The 21308-nt window shown below is 45.5% G+C and overlaps 1 protein-coding gene across 4 annotated transcripts in view; it reads right to left on the reverse strand.

Annotated features, from left to right (window-relative positions):
• dapk2b (death-associated protein kinase 2b) overlaps positions 1-21308 on the reverse strand; it is a 55747-nt gene that overhangs the window by 15261 nt on the left and 19178 nt on the right. For all 4 annotated transcript variants that reach the window (XR_014382381.1, XR_014382380.1, XM_045705948.2 and 1 more), the window contains one exon: positions 8714-8852. Coding sequence is in view for 1 of the 4 variants with exons in the window: in XM_045705948.2 (XP_045561904.1) it covers positions 8714-8852 (139 nt within the window). In the remaining 3 variants the exon portion in view is untranslated. The remainder of the gene's footprint in view (positions 1-8713; positions 8853-21308) is intronic.

Consider the following 21308-nt stretch of genomic DNA (forward strand, 5'->3'; position numbering starts at 1 on the left):
TACAGAGCCCCTGTTGATAAACAGGATGACCAGGACATTAGGTACTACAGAGCCCCCTGTTGATAAACAGGATGACCAGGACATTAGGTACTACAGAGCCCCTGTTGATGACCAGGACGACCAGGATGACCAGGACATTAGGTACTACAGAGCCCCTGTTGATAAACAGGATGACCAGGATGACCAGGACATTAGGTACTACAGAGCCCCCTGTTGATAAACAGGATGACCAGGACATTAGGTACTACAGAGCCCCTGTTGATAAACAGGATGACCAGGACATTAGGTACTACAGAGCCCCCTGTTGATAAACAGGATGACCAGGACATTAGGTACTACAGAGCCCCCTGTTGATAAACAGGATGACCAGGACATTAGGTACTACAGAGCCCCTGTTGATAAACAGGATGACCAGGACATTAGGTACTACAGAGCCCCCTGTTGATAAACAGGATAACCAGGACATTAGGTACTACAGAGCCCCTGTTGATAAACAGGATGACCAGGACATTAGGTACTACAGAGCCCCTGTTGATAAACAGGATGACCAGGATGACCAGGACATTAGGTACTACAGAGCCCCCTGTTGATAAACAGGATAACCAGGACATTAGGTACTACAGAGCCCCCTGTTGATAAACAGGATGACCAGGACATTAGGTACTACAGAGCCCCCTGTTGATAACCAGGATGACCAGGACATTAGGTACTACAGAGCCCCTGTTGATAAACAGGACGACCAGGATGACCAGGACATTAGGTACTACAGAGCCCCTGTTGATAAACAGGATGACCAGGACATTAGGTACTACAGAGCCCCTGTTGATAAACAGGATGACCAGGACATTAGGTACTACAGAGCCCCCTGTTGATAAACAGGATGACCAGGACATTAGGTACTACAGAGCCCCCTGTTGATAACCAGGATGACCAGGACATTAGGTACTACAGAGCCCCTGTTGATAAACAGGACGACCAGGATGACCAGGACATTAGGTACTACAGAGCCCCCTGTTGATAAACAGGATGACCAGGACATTAGGTACTACAGAGCCCCTGTTGATAAACAGGATGACCAGGACATTAGGTACTACAGAGCCCCCTGTTGATAAACAGGATGACCAGGACATTAGGTACTACAGAGCCCCCTGTTGATAACCAGGATGACCAGGACATTAGGTACTACAGAGCCCCCTGTTGATAAACAGGGACCAGGATGACCAGGACATTAGGTACTACAGAGCCCCCTGTTGATAAACAGGATGACCAGGACATTAGGTACTACAGAGCCCCCTGTTGATAAACAGGATGACCAGGACATTAGGTACTACAGAGCCCCCTGTTGATAAACAGGATGACCAGGATGACCAGGACATTAGGTACTACAGAGCCCCCCGTTGATAAACAGGATGACCAGGACATTAGGTACTACAGAGCCCCCTGTTGATAAACAGGATGACCAGGACATTAGGTACTACAGAGCCCCCTGTTGATAACCAGGATGACCAGGATGACCAGGACATTAGGTACTACAGAGCCCCTGTTGATAAACAGGATGACCAGGATGACCAGGACATTAGGTACTACAGAGCCCCCTGTTGATAAACAGGATGACCAGGACATTAGGTACTACAGAGCCCCCTGTTGATAAACAGGATGACCAGGACATTAGGTACTACAGAGCCCCCTGTTGATAAACAGGATGACCAGGACATTAGGTACTACAGAGCCCCCTGTTGATAAACAGGATGACCAGGATGACCAGGACATTAGGTACTACAGAGCCCCTGTTGATAAACAGGATGACCAGGATGACCAGGACATTAGGTACTACAGAGCCCCCTGTTGATAAACAGGATGACCAGGACATTAGGTACTACAGAGCCCCCTGTTGATAAACAGGATGACCAGGATGACCAGGACATTAGATAAACAGGGTCACTAGTCAAGCACCGCGAGATGTGTTTTGAGGTACCTGATTATAAATGGTCCATCTCAGCGTCACCATTGAAAGGAAGAACATTCCATAGGTTATATTGTGAACTGAGGTACAGTGAGGTGAAAGACTGATTATAGTTGCCCCTTACGCTAACCCCCCCCCCCCCCCTAAAAGATATAGATGCACTATTGTAAAGTGGTTGTTCCACTGGATATCATAAGGTGAATGCACCAATTTGTAAGTCGCTCTGGATAAGAGCGTCTGCTAAATGATTTAAATGTAAATGTAAATGTACATTTCGGGCAACCAATCGCAGCGCTCCAATGGATATATAAACTGTCGTCGAGTCCGACACCTTTGACTTATGTTTCAAAAGCATGAAAGCCGATGAGAGTTATGGCAAAACGGAGAGTTTTCATCAAAAGTAGCAAAAAATGTTTCAATTGCTAAATAACCGTTAACTTGGGGTACTTGCTAGTATTTTTCAAATCCGAAATGACACTTTTGTTACATTGTTTGCTAGCTCAGATGGTTAGCTGGTAACGGTAGCTAGCTAGACACTTGATAAAACTTGTTTTCTCAAAATATATATTAGCTAGCTAAGTTAGCCATGTTATTAATACAAATACCGTCTGTTGAGGATGTCTGTCTGTCTGCTACAGGTCAGAGAGCATGTCTGTCTGTCTGCTACAGGTCAGAGAGAACAGGGAGAATGTCTGTCTGTCTGCTACAAGTCAGAGAGAACAGGGAGAATGTCTGTCTGTCTACTACAGGTCAGAGAGAACAGGGAGAATGTCTGTCTGCTACAGGTCAGAGAGAACAGGGAGAATGTCTGTCTGTCTGCTACAGGTCAGAGAGAACAGGGAGAATGTCTGTCTGTCTGCTACAGGTCAGAGAGAACAGGGAGAATGTCTGTCTGTCTGCTACAGGTCAGAGAGAACAGGGAGAATGTCTGTCTGCTACAGGTCAGAGAGAACGGAGGATGTCTGTCTGTCTGCTACAGGTCAGAGAGCATGTCTGTCTGTCTGCTACAGGTCAGAGAGAACATGGAGAATGTCTGTCTGTCTGCTACAGGTCAGAGAGAACAGGGACGAAGTCTGTCTGCTACAGGTCAGAGAGAACAGGGAGAATGTCTGTCTGTCTGCTACAGGTCAGAGAGCATGTCTGTCTGTCTGCTACAGGTCAGAGAGCATGTCTGTCTGTCTGCTACAGGTCAGAGAGCATGTCTGTCTGTCTGCTACAGGTCAGAGAGAACAGGGAGGATGTCTGTCTGCTACAGGTCAGAGAGAACAGGGAGAATGTCTGTCTGCTACAGGTCAGAGAGAACAGGGAGGATGTCTGTCTGTCTGCTACAGGTCAGAGAGCGGGGATGTCTGTCTGTCTGCTACAGGTCAGAGAGAACAGGGAGGATGTCTGTCTGCTACAGGTCAGAGAGAACAGGGAGGATGTCTGTCTGCTACAGGTCAGAGAGAACAGGGGAGCGACTGTCTGTCTGCTACAGGTCAGAGAGAACAGGGAGAATGTCTGTCTGTCTGTCTGCTACAGGTCAGAGAGCATGTCTGTCTGTCTGCTACAGGTCAGGGAGGATGAATCATATTGAAATAGTGACTAGGGCTGTGGCGGTCATGGCGTTTTGTCTGTCGGTAATTGTCATGTAAATGCCTGCCGGTCTCACGGTAATTAACCGTTAATAAACATTAACACGTTAAGGATCTCCAGGCCCCCATGCATACAAGCCCTGATGCACCCCTTGGTGCAAAATAACAAAATAATAAGTCTAATAAATAAATGTAATATACTCCATCACAATAAATCCCTTATTTACTTTAGGCAGATCTAAAGAAACATCATAATATAGTTCTTTATTCCGTTTAACTACAATATTTACTTAAGGCACTGCCGAAAATTAAATTCAATTATTTTTAGAAAAAACAAATTAAATTATTTGGAATCGCTAGCCAGACAAAAATAAAAACCTGCTTATTTATATAATGAATATGAGTTTGGGTGATAATGTATAAATATTAAAGCATTAAACCTCTCAGTAAATGTATTAGTCGTACAAAAGTAATAGATAAATCCGAACTGGTTCCCCAGTAGATCAGCTCATCCATTTATCCTGACAGCCTCTCACTTTCAGTTCATTTAAAATATCACCCTTTCTCAAACAACCCACACAAACGTTCAGTTCAGTCAAAATATCACCCTTTCTCAAACAACCCACACAAACGTTCAGTTCAGTCAAAATATCCTCTCTGGGCAAGGCGGGACGAAATCGTCCCACCTACGCAACAGCCAGTTGAATCCTGTGGCGCGATTTTCAAAACCTTTGAAATGCTATTACTTCAATTTCTCAAAGATATGACTATTTTACAGCTATTTAAAGACAAGACTCTCGGTAATCTAACCACACTGTCCGATTTCAAAAAGGCTTTACAACAAAAGCAAAACATTAGATTATGTCAGCAGAGTACCAAGCCAGAAATAATCAGACACCCATTTTTCAAGCTAGCATATAATGTCACAAAAACCCAGAAGACAGCTAAATGCAGCACTAACCTTTGATGATCTTCATCAGATGACAACCCTAGGACATTATGTTATACAATACATGCATGTTTTGTTCAATCAAGTTCATATTTATATCAAAAAACAGCTTTTTACATTAGCATGTGACGTTCAGAACTAGCATACCCCCCGCAAACTTCCGGGGAATTCGCTAACAATTTACTAAATTACTCACGATAAACGTTCACAAAAAGCACAACAATTATTTTAAGAATTATAGATACAGAACTCCTCTATGCACTCGATATGTCCGATTTTAAAATAGCTTTTTGGTGAAAGCACATTTTGCAATATTCTAAGTACATAGCCCAGCCATCACGGGCTAGCTATTTAGACACCCGGCAAGTTTAGCACTCACCAATATCAGATTTACTATTATAAAAGTTTGATTACCTTTTGTTGTCTTCGTCAGAATGCACTCCCAGGACTTCTACTTCAATAACAAATGTTGGTATGGTCCAAAATAATCCATCGTTATATCCGAATAGCGGCGTTTTGTTCGTGCGTCCCAGACACTATCCGAATGGTAAATCAGGGTCGTGCGCATGGCGCAATTCGTGACAAAAAAATCTAAACATTCCATTACCGTACTTCGAAGCATGTCAACCGCTGTTTAAAATCCATTTTTATGCCATTTTTCTCGTAAAAAAGCGATAATATTCCGACCGGGAATCTCCTTTTAGCTAAACAGAGGAAAGAAAACAAAGCATTCGGTCGACGCGGGCACGAGCCTGAGTCTCACAGTACTGTAACCAGCCACTACCCAAACGCGCTATTTTGTTTCAGCCAGAGCCTGCAAAGCCACGATTCAGCTTTTTGCCGCCTTCTGAGAACCTATGGGAGCCGTAGGAAGTGTCACGTTACAGCTAAGATCCTCACTCTTCAATAAACAGAGACAAGAAGAACGACAACTTTTCAGACAGGCCACTTCCTGCATGAAATCTTCTCAGGTTTTTGCCTGCCATATGAGTTCTGTTATACTCACAGACACCATTCAAACAGTTTTAGAAACTTTAGGGTATTTTCTATCCAAAGCCAATAATTATATGCATATTCTAGTTACTGGGCAGGAGTAGTAACCAGATTAAATCGGGTACGTTTTTTATCCAGCCGTGTCAATACTGCCCCCTATCCCCAACAGGATATCACCCTTTCTCAAACAACCCACAGAAAGTTGGTTCCAATTCCAGTTTAATCCTCCAGAAAAGACAGAACAAATATCACAACAAATAATATAATCAAATTCAAATATACTAATTGATTAAATGAAAGAACATTATTTATGGAATCAAAAAAAAAGAAGGAATTATCTTTGTAAATTATATTATAAATAGGAAAGGTTGAGATTTATAACGTGTGCAGTAATATATTATGGAAGTGTCTAGTCTATCCAAAATTACAACCAACTGAGTGCAGCATTACTGCGAAAATGGTGGCGCCAAGTGGAAGTGGAAGAAGGTAACAAACTTGTTTTCCCCTTTTTTTATTAAAGACCAAAATCGGCTAAACATAATTTATCAGTTTTACTTGAGGACCAAAATGTTGACCGTGGTGCCATACAGGTTGCTAACCAGTTGGCAAGAGATTTTTCGATGTGCCGATTTCCTGGCACACGATTTATGACCTGATACACAAAACACTCTTATTAATTCAAAACTTAGATTTTATTAATTTAAATAATTATTCAAAATTCTTGCCACCAAGAGAATGTTATGTATACGGGGCATACAGCCACCTCAGCTCTGCAGATTTTGCTGCGAAGAGACAGAATCATTAGATCATTTAGTCTGGTATTATTTAGTCTGGTATTGTTTATTCTGGTATTGTTTATTCTGGTATTATTTAGTCTGGTATTATTTAGTCTGGTATTGTTTATTCTGGTATTGCCCCTGTGTAGTAGTTTGTTTCTGGTCACAGGTTCAGGAATGGATGAAAAATCACAACATTTCTCTAAAATTAACCCTACAAATAGCACTGTTGAGAGATTTGGAAAACCATTAGGCCTTGTGTTCGATGAGGTTGAGGTCAGGGCTCTGTGCAGGCTAGTCAAGTTCTTCCACACCAATTTCGACAAACCATTTCTGTATGGACCTTGCTTTGTGCACAGGGGCATTGCCATGCTGAAACAGGAAAGGGCCTTCCCTAAACTGTTGCCACAAAGTTGGTTGCACAGAATCGTCTAGAATGTCATTGTATGCTGAAGCATTAAGATTTCCCTTCACTGGAATTAAGGGGCCCGAACCATGAAAAACAGCCCCAGACCATTATTCCTCCTCCACCAAACTTTACAGTTGGCACTATTCATTGGGGCAGGTAGCGTTCTCCTGGCATCCACTTTTGTATATATAGCGTACATACATTATGATCCTGACTAGACTCCCAGTCCCTGCCGCTGAAAAACATCCCCACAGCATGATGCTTCCACCACCATGCTTCACCGTAGGGATGGTGCCAGGTTTCCTCCAGACGTGATGCTTGGCATTCAGGCCAAAGAGTTCAATCTTGTTTCTCATGGTCTGAGAGTCCTTTAGGTTCTCCAAGAGGGCTGTCATGTGCCTTTTACTGAGGAGTGGCTTCCGTCTGGCCACTCTACCATAAAGGCCTGATTGCTGCAGAGATGGTTGTCCTTCTGGAAGGTTCTCCCATCTCCACAGAGGAACTCTGGAGCTCTGTCAGAGTGACCATCGGGTTCTTGGTCACCTCCCTGACCAAGGCCCTTCTCTCCTGATTGCTCAGTTTGGCCAGGCGGCCAGCTCTAGGAAGAGTCTTGGTGGTACTAAACTTCTTCCATTTAAGAGTGATGGAGGCCACTGTGTTCTTGGTGAACTTCAATGCTGCAGAAATGTTTTGCTACCCTTCCCCAGATCTGTGCCTCGACACAATCCTGTCTCGGAGAATCTACGGACAATTCCTTCGACCTCATGTCTTGGTTTTTACTCTGACATGCACTGTCAACTGTGGGACCTTATATAGACAGGTGTGTGCCTTTCCAAATCATGTCCAATCAATTGAATTTACCACAGGTGGACTCCAATCAAGTTGTAGAAACATCTCAAGGATGATCAATGGAAACAGGATGCACCTGAGCTCAATTTCGAGTTTCATACCAAAGGGTCTGAATACTTATGTAAATAAGGTATTTCTGTTTGTCCGAATGCCCTGTATTGTATAACGGCAAAATCATCATTTTAATTCAGGCTTTTTGGGCCAATGTAGAACACCCATACGCTCTAATAATGATATGGGTGTTCTCAAATGCTTTGAATGAATCATCACCTCCATTTCGTTATGTTTGGCTTTGAAACAAGATCCACAGCGACCAGGTTCTTCGCGCAGTTTCAACCTGCTGTTGATCGATCCCAGCGAGGTCCAAAAAAACGTAGCCTAACAAGTGAGTTTTAAAAGATACTGTTTTCGATTGATGCCAGAGTGATTAGGGGGGGACAATAGAGCACCAGGCCATTACCAGATGGTGGTTAAAGAGTTGGGTAATAACAACGCATCAGCCCCATTCATGTCCATCAGCCCCATGTCATGTCCATCAGCCCCATTCATGTCCATCAGCCCCATTCATGTCCATCAGCCCCATTCATGTCCATCAGCCCCATTCATGTCCATCAGCCACATTAACGCCCATCAGCCCCATTCATGTCCATCAGCCCCGTTCATGTCCATCAGCCCCATTCATGTCCATCAGCCCCATTCATGTCCATCAGCCACATTCATTCCCATCAGCCCCATTGATCTCCATCAGCCCCATTCATGTCCATCAGCCCCATTAATGCCCATCAGCCCCATTCATGTCCATCAGCCACATTAACGCCCATCAGCCCCATTCATGTCCATCAGCCCCATTCATGTCCATCAGCCCCATTCATGTCCATCAGCCCCATTCATGCCCATCAGCCCCATTCATGTCCATCAGCCACATTAATGCCCATCAGCCCCATTCATGTCCATCAGCCCCATTCATGTCCATCAGCCCCATTCATGTCCGTAGTATGAGATTACCATGACTCGACATTTACGACTGACTCATGACTGCCTGTGTGGTAGTAATATGGCCGCCGCCCTAACTTAGCGACACACTACACATGACGACAGCTCACCCCAATCCCTTTTGGAGGAAGTATTTCTAACCAACTGAGCTCAACTTCACCGCACGCGTTCCATATTGCTAAAAACGGCGTGAGCGTGTAAAAGTACCTTGAGGTCAAAGTGTGCAATTCTCTTGCTATGGAGGAACTGTACTCCGTTCAGGATCTGTTTGATGAACTGGGTAGCTTCCTCTTCACTCAGAGACTCCTTCTGGGCCAGGAAGTCGAACAGCTCTCCTCCAGCCACCCTGCAACACAAACACACACTTTTAGAGCTCCTGTGCTGCAGGTTATTAGGGAAATGATGTGTGGAATTCAGTGTCTTTCAGTGTGAGTCTGTCTAACTGACAGGCTGTCTGTCTGTCACACCATGCCTTCTATAACACTTCCTGACAGGCTGTCTGTCTGTCACACCATGCCTTCTATAACACTTACAGGACAGGCTGTCTGTCACACCATGCCTTCTATAACACTTACAGGACAGGCTGTCTGTCTGTCACACCATGCCTTCTATAACACTTCCTGACAGGCTGTCTGTCTGTCACACCATGCCTTCTATAACACTTACAGGACAGGCTGTCTGTCACACCATGCCTTCTATAACACTTACAGGACAGGCTGTCTGTCTGTCACACCATGCCTTCTATAACACTTACAGGACAGGCGCTGTCTGTCACACCATGCCTTCTATAACACTTACAGGACAGGCTGTCTGTCACACCATGCCTTCTATAACACTTACAGGACAGGCTGTCTGTCACACCATGCCTTCTATAACACTTACAGGACAGGATGTCTGTCTGTCTGTCACACCATGCCTTCTATAACACTTCCTGACAGGCTGTCTGTCTGTCACACCATGCCTTCTATAACACTTACAGGACAGGCTGTCTGTCTGTCACACCATGCCTTCTATAACACTTACAGGACAGGCTGTCTGTCTGTCACACCATGCCTTCTATAACACTTACAGGACAGGCTGTCTGTCTGTCACACCATGCCTTCTATAACACTTACAGGACAGGATGTCTGTCTGTCACACCATGCCTTCTATAACACTTACAGGACAGGCTGTCTGTCACACCATGCCTTCTATAACACTTACAGGACAGGGCTGTCTGTCACACCATGCCTTCTATAACACTTACAGGACAGGCTGTCTGTCTGTCACACCATGCCTTCTATAACACTTCCTGACAGGCTGTCTGTCACACCATGCCTTCTATAACACTTACAGGACAGGCTGTCTGTCTGTCACACCATGCCTTCTATAACACTTCCTGACAGGCTGTCTGTCACACCATGCCTTCTATAACACTTCCTGACAGGCTGTCTGTCTGTCTGTCACACCATGCCTTCTATAACACTTCCTGACAGGCTGTCTGTCACACCATGCCTTCTATAACACTTCCTGACAGGCTGTCTGTCTGTCTGTCACACCATGCCTTCTATAACACTTCCTGACAGGCTGTCTGTCACACCATGCCTTCTATAACACTTACAGGACAGGCTGTCTGTCTGTCACACCATGCCTTCTATAACACTTCCTGACAGGCTGTCTGTCTGTCTGTCACACCATGCCTTCTATAACACTTCCTGACAGGCTGTCTGTCTGTCTGTCACACCATGCCTTCTATAACACTTCCTGACAGGCTGTCTGTCTGTCTGTCACACCATGCCTTCTATAACACTTCCTGACAGGCTGTCTGTCTGTCTGTCACACCACTCCTTCTATAACTAATACATGATATTTCCCTGCTATAGTATTTATTGTGCTTAATAATAGTATTATTGAACAGCACTGTCACTCCCCCTGGCTTTGGGTGATTAAGATGTTAAATATATATTTCTTTATCCCAATCTTTTTTTTTTTTAGTTAGTTCCATGTTTTGTCCCATTAAATGAGTTTCTTGCAACAGGGCTGTCCACATTTTAAATGTATTGTATTATTTGTTTCATTTTAAAATGTGACATGCCATGCACTTCACATTCCATGAAAATATGTTAAATTCTGAAAAAAGTATTATGTCTACCGGCCATACATCTAAATGAGTCAAAGATTGTCATTCCTGTAGTAATATAGGAAGAAGTTGATCATATACAATATGCTGACAACATGTACTTCAGATTAACGTTTGTGCCATTATTAATAATTCAAAACAAAAGCAGGAGAGACCGAGAGAGAACATTTTCACACAATACCCCTCATATACCCATTGTTTCCCCCTCTACCTTCCTCCCCGCTGCCCTGTGATCCAATTCCCGAGTAAACTAAACCATTCCTATATCTACCAAGCGCTTATTTCAATATGAAAATCTATTAAAAAAGTCGTCTTATTTTAAAGTTTTAAACCAGATTCATTTATTCACTTAAAAAAAAGAAAGAAAAATGCTAAAATTCCCCCCCCCCCAAAAAAAGGGATTATAGATAGCCATTCTGAGATCGATAGAAAATACATCAATAAAATTAAACAAAATAAAAAAAATCTAATGTTATTTGTCACATGCACCGAATACAACAGGTGTAGATCTTACAGTGAAATGCTGACTTACAAGCGCTTTAATCAACAATGCAGGATCACTTGAATCGTTGTCAGTGATACAGACAATCGAAAAACAGAAAATAATGACATGTACACCTATCGTTCTTCATTCTTCTCTGTTTTTAAATGTCATAGTTCATTTGTCCAGGGAAGCCAAGAGTTCGTTGCTTCATATTTTTCCCCTTTTGAAGTTCATCTGCTCCAAGTAAAGTTATGTGTTTGATTTATGAGGAATAATTCATAATAATTACACCTCGTTTTTTTTTTTTTTCAGTCGAATTTCAAACGGTGTCGTTTGAAATAAAAAATAAAAAAGTAGCCTAGTTATTATTATTATTACGGAGTGAAATCAGGAACAATGACCATGATTTGGAAACGTTTGTTTGTTTTTTTAAATATGATTTTAGAAAAAGAATAAGCCTTCATTCACCAGAGTTTCTGTGAATTATTCTCATATTTTCTTCAGTAAAGTCAAACCTGGCTACATTCCTATGAATATGTCAGTTATATATTCAAGACTCCTCGACCTTCTTGTGTTTACAGTGTGGGAAGGATTTTCTTCATTGTCGTGCTTTTACAGGTATTTTGCTGCGTTAAATATGAACTCATCTCGGTTACGGAAGACGTTCAGCCTTGCTGGAAATTGCAGCACGAATCTCAACCCCATGTTGTACAATTCAGTCTTAATGTTATGGGATTGTTGTTGATTGAAGGGACACTCCTTCACCGACTATTGATCTCACCAGCAGGGCCCTTGGTTTTGCGCCGGGCGCCGGTTTATGTTGGACAGTCCGATGGACCCTGTCAAGCTCAGGTGACTCTGGCAGCACCTTGTCCCCCGGGATCTCCATCGACGGGTTATCAGTGAAGGTGGTAGCCTGCGGTCGTTCCACTCTCTCGGGCAGGCCTGGGATTTTTGATGGTTTTGGTATCTTGATTGATTCTGGAGAGACATCAGCTCTTCTCCAGCTCAGTAACCCGAGCGTGTATGGCAGTTGCTGACGTTTCCAAGTCTGTAACTCGTACTCCCTGGGCTTTCACAGCAATTTTGAGTTTAGATAAAGATGCCTTTGAATTGACTTATTTAGCTCCGCTGCAACAGCTTTCGTGATTGCCGCTTTAAGAAATGTTGTCTCCTACTCAAACATTGTAGATAAATAAGCCTGGTGTTCGGCATGTGCTCTGATGTTTTTTGGTGCTGATTGTTGCTCCACGGCTATTTTCCTTTATGAAATAGCTACTAGCTAAATTGGTCCATTTTGTTTACATCTCTGGTATTTAAATATTAGGTCCGTGTTTATTGTGTCGTATTTTAAGCAGTAAAAGGGAGGTAATATTGAATGATATGTGCGCGCCATCACTCACCCGGAACCGGAATCAGTTGTTTTAAACTTAAACGTCATTGAGAGCATTTTGACACTGGCAACTACTTGGTATCTGACCGCAAGGAAGGCGCTAGAGGGTAGTGCGTACGGCCCAGTACGTCACCGGGGCCAAGCTTCCTGCCATCCAGGACCTCTATACCAGGCGGTGTCAGAGGAAGGCCCTAAGACCCCAGCCACCCAATTCATAGACTGTTCTCTCTGCTACCGCACGGCAAGAAACATCGATGCACCAACAGGACTCTCAACAGCTTCTAGGCTCAAGCTATAACACTGCTGAATAGTTAGTCCGAGTAGCTATTTGGTTAAATATTTATTTAATATTGCATTTTGATAAGCGGTTTATCCCCCCCCCAAAAATACATCTCGTATTATCGGCCAGTTATTGGCCACCTTACTATTTTGTTCAATTACAAGATTTATTTGTGTCACGGTTGTGTGTAGGAATGGACCAAAGCTCAGCGTGGGTATCGTTCCACATCTTTTATTTAAATGTGAAACTTTGCAAAACAAAACAATAAACTATAAACAAAACACAAACCGTGACGACAGAGTTGCAACATGCACTAACTCAAAAATAATCTCCCACTAACACAGGTGGGGGAAAAAACTACTTAAATATGATCCCCAATTAGAGACAACGATGACCAGCTGCCTCTAATTGGGAATCATACAAAACCCCCAACATAGAAAAAATAAACTAGAACACAACATAGAAAAAATAAACTAGATTAAAAAAAAAAAAACAGTCACGCTCTGACCTACTCTACCATAGAAAATAAGAGCACTCTATGGTCGGGATGTGACAATTTGTTTCATTTTGTTCAAAAAAAGAGACATCAACCTTGTATCCAAATCAAATCAAATTTATTTATAATGCCCTTCTGACATCAACTGATATTCTCAAAGTGCTGTACAGAAACCAAGCATAAAAATCCCAAACAGCAAGCAATGCAGGGGTAGAAGCACGGTGGCTAGGAAAAACTCCCTAGGAAAAACTCCCTAGAAAGGCCAGAACCTAGGAAGAAACCTAGAGAGGAACCAAGCAATGCAGGGGTAGAAGCACAGTGGCTAGGAAGTGTTTACTAGATAGTTGGCTAGCCTTCCGGTAAAAATGACCTGAAATCCGTTAGCTATATTTTAGAGGTAAAAAGTTGGATATTAAATTGTGTGGTCTGTCGCACAGTCAAATTTTACAATATACAGTGTGTCCCACAAAATGTGTAAATATAGTACTTTTTTTTTTTAAACTCTCACAACTTAATAGATAAATTGCAAGTTCGAGGTGGTTTAATCCCCTAACTAAACGATAGAGTGTCTGAAGTTAGGGGGAGTCTGAAGTTAGGGGGGAGTCTGATGTTAGGGGGGAGTCTGATGTTGGGGGGAGTCTGATGTTAGGGGGGAGTCTGAAGTTAGGGGGGAGTCTGAAGTTAGGGGGGAGTCTGATGTTAGGGGGGAGTCTGAAGTTAGGGGGGAGTCTGATGTTGGGGGGAGTCTGATGTTGGGGGGAGTCTGATGTTGGGGGGGAGTCTGATGTTAGGGGGGAGTCTGATGTTGGGGGGGAGTCTGATGTTAGGGGGGAGTCTGATGTTGGGGGGGAGTCTGATGTTAGGGAGGAGTCTGATGTTGGGGGGAGTCTGAAGTTAGGGGGAGTCTGATGTTGGGGGGGAGTCTGATGTTGGGGGGAGTCTGATGTTAGGGGGGAGTCTGATGTTAGGGGGGAGTCTGAAGTTGGGGGGAGTCTGATGTAGGGGGGAGTCTGATGTTGGGGGGGAGTCTGATGTTGGGGGGGAGTCTGATGTTGAGGGAGAGTCTGATGTTGGGGGGGAGTCTGATGTTGGGGGGGGAGTCTGATGTTGGGGGGGAGTCTGATGTAGGGGGGAGTCTGAAGTTGGGGGGGAGTCTGATGTTGGGGGGGAGTCTGATGTTGGGGGGGAGTCTGATGTAGGGGGGAGTCTGAAGTTGGGGGGGAGTCTGATGGGGGAGTCTGATGTTGGGGGAGAGTCTGATGTTAGGGGGGAGTCTGATGTTAGGGGGGAGTCTGATGTTGGGGGGGAGTCTGATGTTGGGGGAGTCTGATGTTAGGGGGAGTCTGATGTTAGGGGGGAGTCTGATGTTGGGGGGGAGTCTGATGTTGGGGGGGAGTCTGATGTTAGGGGGGAGTCTGATGTTAGGGGGGAGTCTGATGTTGGGGGGAGTCTGATGTTAGGGGGGAGTCTGATGTTAGGGGGGAGTCTGATGTTAGGGGGAGTCTGATGTTGGGGGGAGTCTGATGTAGGGGGGAGTCTGATGTTGGGGGGGAGTCTGATGTTGGGGGGGAGTCTGATGTTGGGGGGAGTCTGATGTTGGGGGGAGTCTGATGTTAGGGGAGTCTGATGTTGGGGGGAGTCTGATGTTGGGGGGGAGTCTGATGTTGGGGGGGAGTCTGATGTTAGGGGAGTCTGATGTTGGGGGGAGTCTGATGTTGGGGGGGAGTCTGATGTTGGGGGGGAGTCTGAAGTTAGGGGGGAGTCTGATGTTGGGGGGAGTCTGATGTTGGGGGGAGTCTGATGTTAGGGGGAGTCTGATGTTAGGGGAGAGTCTGATGTTGGGGGGAGTCTGATGTTGGGGGGGAGTCTGATGTTGGGGGAGAGTCTGATGTTGGGGGAGAGTCTGAAGTTAGGGGGGAGTCTGATGTTAGGGGGAGTCTGAAGTTAGGGGGGAGTCTGATGTTAGGGGGGAGTCTGATGTTAGGGGGGAGTCTGATGTTAGGGGGGAGTCTGATGTTGGGGGGAGTCTGATGTTGGGGGGAGTCTGATGTTGGGGGGGAGTCTGATGTTAGGGGGGAGTCTGATGTTGGGGGGAGTCTGATGTTGGGGGGAGTCTGATGTTGGGGGGGAGTCTGATGTTGGGGGGAGTCTGATGTTGGGGGAGAGTCTGATGGGGGAGTCTGATGTTAGGGGGGAGTCTGATGTTGGGGGGAGTCTGATGTTGGGGGGAGTCTGATGTTGGGGGGGAGTCTGATGTTGGGGGGGAGTCTGATGTTGGGGGGAGTCTGATGTTGGGGGGAGTCTGAAGTTGGGGGGGAGTCTGATGTTGGGGGGGAGTCTGATGTTGGGGGGAGTCTGATGTTGGGGGGAGTCTGATGTTGGGGGGAGTCTGATGTTGGGGGGGAGTCTGATGTTAGGGGGGAGTCTGATGTTGGGGGGAGTCTGATGTTGGGGGGAGTCTGATGTTGGGGGGGAGTCTGATGTTGGGGGGAGTCTGATGTTGGGGGGAGTCTGATGTTAGGGGGGAGTCTGATGGGGGAGTCTGATGTTAGGGGGGAGTCTGATGGGGGAGTCTGATGTTAGGGGGGAGTCTGATGTTGGGGGGGAGTCTGATGTTGGGGGGAGTCTGATGTTGGGGGGAGTCTGATGTTAGGGGGGAGTCTGATGGGGGAGTCTGATGTTAGGGGGGAGTCTGATGTTGGGGGGAGTCTGATGTTGGGGGGGAGTCTGATGTTGGGGGGGAGTCTGATGTTGGGGGGAGTCTGATGTTAGGGGGGAGTCTGATGGGGGAGTCTGATGTTGGGGGGAGTCTGATGTTGGGGGGGAGTCTGATGTTGGGGGGGAGTCTGATGTTGGGGGGGAGTCTGATGGGGGAGTCTGATGTTAGGGGGGAGTCTGATGTTGGGGGGGAGTCTGATGTTAGGGGGGAGTCTGATGTTGGGGGGAGTCTGATGTTGGGGGGGAGTCTGATGTTGGGGGGAGTCTGATGTTGGGGGGAGTCTGATGTTGGGGGGAGTCTGATGTTGGGGGGAGTCTGATGTTGGGGGGGAGTCTGATGTTGGGGGGGAGTCTGATGTTAGGGGGGAGTCTGATGTTGGGGGGAGTCTGATGTTAGGGGGGAGTCTGATGGGGGAGTCTGATGTTGGGGGGAGTCTGATGTTGGGGGGGAGTCTGATGTTGGGGGGAGTCTGATGTTGGGGGGGAGTCTGATGTTAGGGGGGAGTCTGATGGGGGAGTCTGATGTTGGGGGGAGTCTGATGTTGGGGGGGAGTCTGATGGGGGAGTCTGATGTTGGGGGAGTCTGATGTTGGGGGGGAGTCTGATGTTGGGGGGAGTCTGAAGTTAGGGGGGAGTCTGAAGTTGGGGGGAGTCTGATGTTGGGGGGGAGTCTGATGGGGGAGTCTGAAGTTGGGGGGGAGTCTGATGTTGGGGGGAGTCTGATGTTGGGGGGGAGTCTGATGGGGGAGTCTGATGTTGGGGGGAGTCTGATGTTGGGGGGGAGTCTGATGGGGGAGTCTGATGTTGGGGGGAGTCTGAAGTTGGGGGGAGTCTGATGTTGGGGGGGAGTCTGATGTTGGGGGGAGTCTGATGGGGGAGTCTGATGTTAGGGGGGAGTCTGAAGTTGGGGGGAGTCTGATGTTGGGGGGGAGTCTGATGTTGGGGGGGAGTCTGATGTTGGGGGGAGTCTGAAGTTGGGGGGAGTCTGATGTTGGGGGGGAGTCTGATGGGGGAGTCTGATGTTGGGGGGAGTCTGAAGTTGGGGGGAGTCTGATGTTGGGGGGGAGTCTGATGTTGGGGGGAGTCTGATGTTAGGGGGGAGTCTGATGTTGGGGGGGAGTCTGATGTTGGGGGGGAGTCTGATGTTGGGGGGGAGTCTGATGTTAGGGGGGAGTCTGATGTTGGGGGGAGTCTGATGTTGGGGGGAGTCTGATGTTGGGGGGAGTCTGATGTTAGGGGGGAGTCTGATGTTGGGGGGAGTCTGATGTTGGGGGGAGTCTGATGTTAGGGGGGAGTCTGATGTTGGGGGGGAGTCTGATGTTGGGGGGAGTCTGATGTTAGGGGGGAGTCTGATGTTAGGGGGGAGTCTGATGTTGGGGGGGAGTCTGATGTTGGGGGGGAGTCTGATGTTGGGGGGAGTCTGATGTTGGGGGGAGTCTGATGTTGGGGGGAGTCTGATGTTGGGGGGAGTCTGATGTTGGGGGGGAGTCTGATGTTGGGGGGGAGTCTGATGTTGGGGGGAGTCTGATGTTGGGGGGAGTCTGATGTTGGGGGGAGTCTGATGTTAGGGGGGAGTCTGATGTTGGGGGGGAGTCTGATGTTGGGGGGGAGTCTGATGTTGGGGGGGAGTCTGATGTTGGGGGGGGAGTCTGATGTTGGGGGGGAGTCTGATGGGGGAGTCTGATGTTAGGGGGAGTCTGATGTTGGGGGGAGTCTGATGTTAGGGGGGAGTCTTATGTTGGGGGGGAGTCTGATGTTGGGGGGAGTCTGATGTTGGGGGGAGTCTGATGTTAGGGGGGAGTCTGATGTTGGGGGGGAGTCTGATGTTGGGGGGGAGTCTGATGTTGGGGGGAGTCTGATGTTGGGGGGAGTCTGATGTTGGGGGGAGTCTGATGTTGGGGGGAGTCTGATGTTGGGGGGGAGTCTGATGTTGGGGGGGAGTCTGATGTTGGGGGGGAGTCTGATGTTGGGGGGAGTCTGATGTTGGGGGGAGTCTGATGTTAGGGGGGAGTCTGATGTTGGGGGGTTGGGGGGGAGTCTGATGGGGGAGTCTGATGTTGGGGGGGAGTCTGATGTTGGGGGGAGTCTGATGTTGGGGGGGAGTCTGATGGGGGAGTCTGATTGTTCTATGTTTCTCTCTGCGTTGTTGGGAAGGACCTGTCAGCATTTCACTGTTAGTTAACACCTGTTGTTTACGAAGGATGTGACAATTACAATTTTGATTTAGACAGCCGATAACACCATGGACAAAACATCCTCTGTTAGACAGGGCCAGCCGATAACACCATGGACAAAACATCCTCTGTTAGACAGGGCCAGCCGATAACACCATGGACAAAACATCCTCTGTTAGACAGGGCCAGCCGATAACACCATGGACAAAACATCCTCTGTTAGACAGGGCCAGCCGATAACACCATGGACAAAACATCCTCTGTTAGACAGGGCTAGCTGATAACACCATGGAAAAAAACATCCTCTCTATATTTTATCACACTAATGTCTGCTCTTCTCTAAGAGATTGTACTCTCACAGACTGGACTCTCACGGGCTGGAGTCTCACGGGCTGGAGTCTCACGGGCTGGACTCTCAGGTGTATATCAGGCTATAGATGGTCTATATATATATCCAGGCTATAGATGGTCTATATACTGTATATCCAGTCTATATATGGTCTATATACTGTCTATCCAGTCTATAGATGGTCTACATACTGTCTATCCAGTCTATAGATGGTCTATATACTGTATATCCAGTCTATATATGGTCTATATACTGTCTATCCAGTCTATAGATGGTCTACATACTGTCTATCCAGTCTATAGATGGTCTATATACTGTCTATCCAGTCTATAGATGGTCTATATATACATCCAGTCTATAGATGGTCTACATAATGTACATCCAGTCTAATAGATGGTCTATATACTGTCTATCCAGTCTAATAGATGGTCTATATACTGTATATCCAGTCTATAGATGGTCTATATACTGTATATCCAGTCTATAGATGGTCTACATATACATCCAGTCTAATAGATGGTCTATATACTGTCTATCCAGTCTAATAGATGGTCTATATACTGTCTATCCAGTCTAATAGATGGTCTATATATACATCCAGTCTATAGATGGTCTATATATACATCCAGTCTATAGATGGTCTATATACTGTCTATCCAGTCTAATAGATGGTCTATATACTGTCTATCCAGTCTATAGATGGTCTATATATACATCCAGTCTATAGATGGTCTATATACTGTCTATCCAGTCTAATAGATGGTCTATATACTGTCTATCCAGTCTGTCCAGTCTATAGATGGTCTACATACTGTCTATCCAGTCTATAGATGGTCTATATACTGTACATCCAGTCTATAGATGGTCTATATACTGTCTAGATGGTCTATATACTGTCTATCCAGTCTATAGATGGTCTATATACTGTCTATCCAGTCTATAGATGGTCTATATACTGTCTATCCAGTCTATCCAGTCTATAGATGGTCTATATACTGTATATTCAGTCTGTCCAGTCTATAGATGGTCTATATACTGTCTATCCAGTCTATAGATGGTCTATATACTGTCTATCCAGTCTATCCAGTCTATAGATGGTCTATATACTGTATATTCAGTCTGTCCAGTCTATAGATGGTCTATATACTGTCTATCCAGTCTATAGATGGTCTATATACTGTCTATCCAGTCTATAGATGGTCTATATACTGTCTATCCAGTCTATAGATGGTCTATATACTGTATATTCAGTCTGTCCAGTCTATAGATGGTCTATATACTGTCTATCCAGTCTATAGATGGTCTATATACTGTCTATCCAGTCTATAGATGGTCTATATACTGTCTATCCAGTCTATCCAGTCTATAGATGGTCTATATACTGTATATTCAGTCTGTCCAGTCTATAGATGGTCTATATACTGTCTATCCAGTCTATAGATGGTCTATATACTGTCTATCCAGTCTATCCAGTCTATAGATGGTCTATATACTGTCTATCCAGTCTATCCAGGCTATAGATGGTCTATATACTGTCTATCCAGTCTATCCAGTCTATAGATGGTCTATATACTGTCTATCCAGGCTATAGATGGTCTATATACTGTCTATCCAGTCTGTCCAGTCTATAGATGGTCTATATACTGTCTATCCAGTCTATAGATGGTCTATATACTGTCTATCCAGTCTATAGATGGTCTATATACTGTCTATCCAGTCTATCCAGTCTATAGATGGTCTATATACTGTCTATCCAGGCTATAGATGGTCTATATACTGTCTATCCAGTCTATCCAGTCTATAGATGGTCTATATACTGTCTATCCAGGCTATAGATGGTCTATATACTGTCTATCCAGTCTGTCCAGTCTATAGATGGTCTATATACTGTCTATCCAGTCTATAGATGGTCTATATACTGTCTATCCAGTCTATCCAGTCTATAGATGGTCTATATACTGTCTATCCAGTCTATCCAGTCTATAGATGGTCTATATACTGTCTATCCAGGCTATAGATGGTCTATATACTGTCTATCCAGTCTATCCAGGCTATAGATGGTCTATATACTGCCTATCCAGTCTATAGATGGTCTATATACTGTCTATCCAGGCTATAGATGGTCTATATACTGTCTATCCAGGCTATAGATGGTCTATATACTGTCTATCCAGTCTATCCAGGCTATAGATGGTCTATATACTGCCTATCCAGTCTATAGATGGTCTATATACTGTCTATCCAGTCTATCCAGTCTATAGATGGTCTATATACTGTCTATCCAGTCTATCCAGTCTATAGATGGTCTATATACTGTATATCCAGTCTATAGATGGTCTATATACTGTCTATCCAGTCTATAGATGGTCTATATACTGTCTATCCAGTCTGTCCAGTCTATAGATGGTCTATATACTGTATGTTCAGTTCTTCCTCTCTTATTAAAGAGATGGGAGACCAGACAGGCTACTTTAGGAAACATTATATTAGGCCTATAGTATAATGCTAAAATGGGGAAGAGAGAGAGAGCCATGTTATTACTAGAGATGATGGGTATGTCCTTACGAATGCTGGATTAACAGCCAAACCTATGAATTCACTTCTAATTTACTCTGTCTTCACTGGTCCTCTCTGATGGCATCTTCACTGGTCCTCTCTGATGGCATCTCCACTGGCCTCTCTGATGGCATCTCCACTGGTCCTCTCTGATGGCATCTCCACTGGCCTCTCTGATGGCATCTCCACTGGCATCTCTGATGGCATCTCCACTGGCATCTCCTCTGGCCTCT

The sequence above is a fragment of the Salmo salar genome, chromosome 23 (assembly GCF_965601325.2).
Source record: "Salmo salar chromosome 23, fSalSal1, whole genome shotgun sequence".
Classification (NCBI taxonomy): domain Eukaryota; kingdom Metazoa; phylum Chordata; class Actinopteri; order Salmoniformes; family Salmonidae; genus Salmo; species Salmo salar.